At 32.5% G+C, this 2,949-nt stretch overlaps 1 protein-coding gene across 1 annotated transcript; it reads left to right on the top strand.

The window, feature by feature from the left end:
- Nucleotides 1-944: 944 nt before the first annotated feature.
- Nucleotides 945-1,178, top strand: Phum_PHUM576010 (uncharacterized protein; the record flags this gene model as incomplete). Its single annotated transcript, XM_002432142.1, has 2 exons — nucleotides 945-1,006; nucleotides 1,079-1,178. 2 exons carry the CDS (start codon nucleotides 945-947, stop codon nucleotides 1,176-1,178), a joined length of 162 nt encoding a protein of 53 aa, XP_002432187.1.
- Between the last annotated feature and the right edge of the window lie 1,771 nt (nucleotides 1,179-2,949).

Raw genomic sequence — 2,949 nt, forward strand, 5'->3', positions numbered from 1 at the left:
ATGAAAAGGATTTCGTACCTGAAAATTTGTAGGAAAGAAAAAGAAAAAGAAACCAAAAGGCGGAGGACGGTACGTTTTGATGAGTGACTGAATGTTTTCGTTTTGTTTGTGAATTTTTCTCGTGCCACGAAATCGGTGGTTTGAAAACAAGAAATTTTTGTCATTCGTTGTCATCGTTTTTCCGTTAAAAAAAAAAAAAAAAAAAACGAAATTCACGTTCGATTACACTTATATTTATATCATTATTATCATTATCATTATTATCATTATCATTATCATTATCATTATCATTATTATTATTAAACATTATAATTAATTATTTCGTTTATGTTGGTATTTGCATGTTATCGAACCGGCCAACCGGCGGACCGTTGAACTACTTTTACTTCTCGGCCGTCCCATTAATCAAATTATTTATTATTATTATTATTAATAATGTTTTATTAAGTCGAAACAAGTAAAATATTATTTATTCTATCTATCTATCGGTTTAGTCATTGACATTTTTTTCTTTTTTTTTTCGCAATGTCGGCGGTGGCGACAACGACGATGACGACGACGCAAAACGACGACGGCGGATCGAGGCGGCATTTAACCTAAAATGTTTACGAGTCGAAAACATAATAATAATAATAATTTACGTATAACGTCGCGGCGGGTTTTATTAATTATTTTTACCTGTTTTTTTTTTTTTTTTTTATTAATTTTAATTTTTAATTAAAATGATCAGAGTCATATGATATCGTTGCTTGCTACATTTTTTTTTCGAAATTGCGCATACTTTTCTCTCTTTCTCCCCCCCCCCATCTCTCTCTCTCTCTCTCTCTCTCTCTCTCTTGTCGGTATCAAAACAAGATAATTTATAGTTTAAAGGTGAAAATGTCGTATCGAACACCTGGTTTTTTTTTTGTATTTAAATGAAATCGAATGAATTTATAAAATATATGTATTTGGGGGGTTGTGCACTCGGAGGGAGGAAGGGGAAAGGGGAAATAGTTTTCGGTAGGTACTCGAAGGAGGTGGTAGGTATACCGAAAGGTACTTGCGAAAACCAAAAAAAAAATTTTTTTTTGTTAAGTCTCGATCGTGATATAAACGACCTCGACTTTATTTGTTTTTTGTATTATTATTCGAAGAAATTTGAAAGACTCGTCGTTTCCGGTCAAGGTTTTTTCTAGAAAAAATAATAATAATAATAAAGGAAAGGTTTCTAGAGACTCGACCTCAACATTGTTTCTTGATTCCGTTGGAAGGTTTATTTTAATGACAAGAAAGAAAGAAAGAGAGAAAAGTTGTTCTGACGATTTTATGACGTTAGAAATATGGAGTGCGGATGGTAATGGGGGAGAAGAGAGAGTGAGGGGGGATGGGGGGTTGGATTTTTTATTTTTATATTATGTCTTTCTTTCTTTCTTTCTTTCTTTTTTTTTTTTTTTAATATTACTTTTTTCAGTTTTTACGTCTTAATTAAACAAATGACCGAATTGCGTGATGAGAGGCTTTTGTGGCGGTGGTGGTGATGGAAACTCTCCCCCCCCTTGACGTGCCTACCTCCTTAGCTCAGGTAACGGCAAACCCTTCATGCCTTCATGGGTGTGCTTTCCTTCCTTCCTTCCTTGCTGGTTTCTTTCCTTTTTCTTTTTTTTACCATTTCTCTCTCTTTCTCTCTCTCTTTCTCTCTCATTATTCTGTTGTTCGATTGATTGTGTTTTTCTTTTGTGTCTCGGTTGTTGTGTGCGTGTCGCGGTGGTACGTTAACAAAAAAAAAAAAATTCTGGAAAATTCGTTTTGATTCAATTTTCAATCAAATGGAAATGTTTTTTTCGTTACAGGGAATCGAATTTTTTTTCCTTTTTTTGGATGGGGAGAGGGGGAGAGACGCGAAAGAGAAAATTGATTTAAAACAAAAAAAAAACAAACAAACGAAACCTGAACGGCTACTGTTAAGGTTTTCCTTTCCGATCTCTCACGGTCATCTCTCTCTCTCTCTCTCTCTTAGTTCGTGGATCACGATTTTTAATGTCGGAATTTTTGGTTTTTTTTTTTTTTTCGTTTTTTTTCATTTTACATCTTATTTTCCTTATTCTCATCTTCTCTCTCTCTCTCTCTTTCTTCTCTTTTACACTTCGGAGAGTATGTATATACCACAGGTCTGCCGCGGAGGATCGATTGTTCCGTTCTTGGTTTCCATCGGAATCGATTATGATTTTTTTAATTGTTTTTCGCGGGTTTGATAAAAAAAAGAAGAGAGAATGATAAAGTTTGCGAGGATGGATAAAATGATATAAGAGAGAGAGAGAAAGAAAATCGTAAAGAAAAACAAAAGAAAACGAAAAGAGAAAAGGAAAAAAAAATCACGAGTTTAAAATTATAATGTAACGATGACCTTGATTAATCGTTTTGATATTATCGAAACCGGAAAAGAAAAGAAAAATCGATATGAAAACAAAAAAAAAAAAGGTTTTCTTACATGTATTAAATTACGAGGAACACTAGTACTATGTCGCCAAAATGAAACGTAATTTTCTAATGCCACGTTTATTTTTTTACGAAATGATTTTTGTTTTATTTATTATTATTATTATTATTATTATTATTAATATTTTTTTTCGACGAGGTAATTAATTTTTAAACTCGTTTTGTGATTTGTTTTAAGTATATATATATGAGACATTTTCAGTAGAGTAACAAATGTGGCAAAGCCTGAATCCGTGCCTGTTTTTTTTTTTTTTTCAAAAAACCGTCGCGCGGGGCGTGCGGGCGGGGGGGGCGAGAGAGAGAGAGAGCATGTGTGTCAAAAAATTAATTAATGTTTTTAAATCATGTAATAATTTGTTGTCATTGCATAACTGCATTCAAGATTTACTTGACATTATTATTATTATTATTATTATTATTTTTTAAATTTTTAATTAGCCATTTTGAATTATTGACATTTGTTTAAGTGTG

This window comes from Pediculus humanus, genomic scaffold, assembly GCF_000006295.1.
Source record: "Pediculus humanus corporis 1103172108306 genomic scaffold, whole genome shotgun sequence".
Taxonomy (NCBI): domain Eukaryota; kingdom Metazoa; phylum Arthropoda; class Insecta; order Psocodea; family Pediculidae; genus Pediculus; species Pediculus humanus.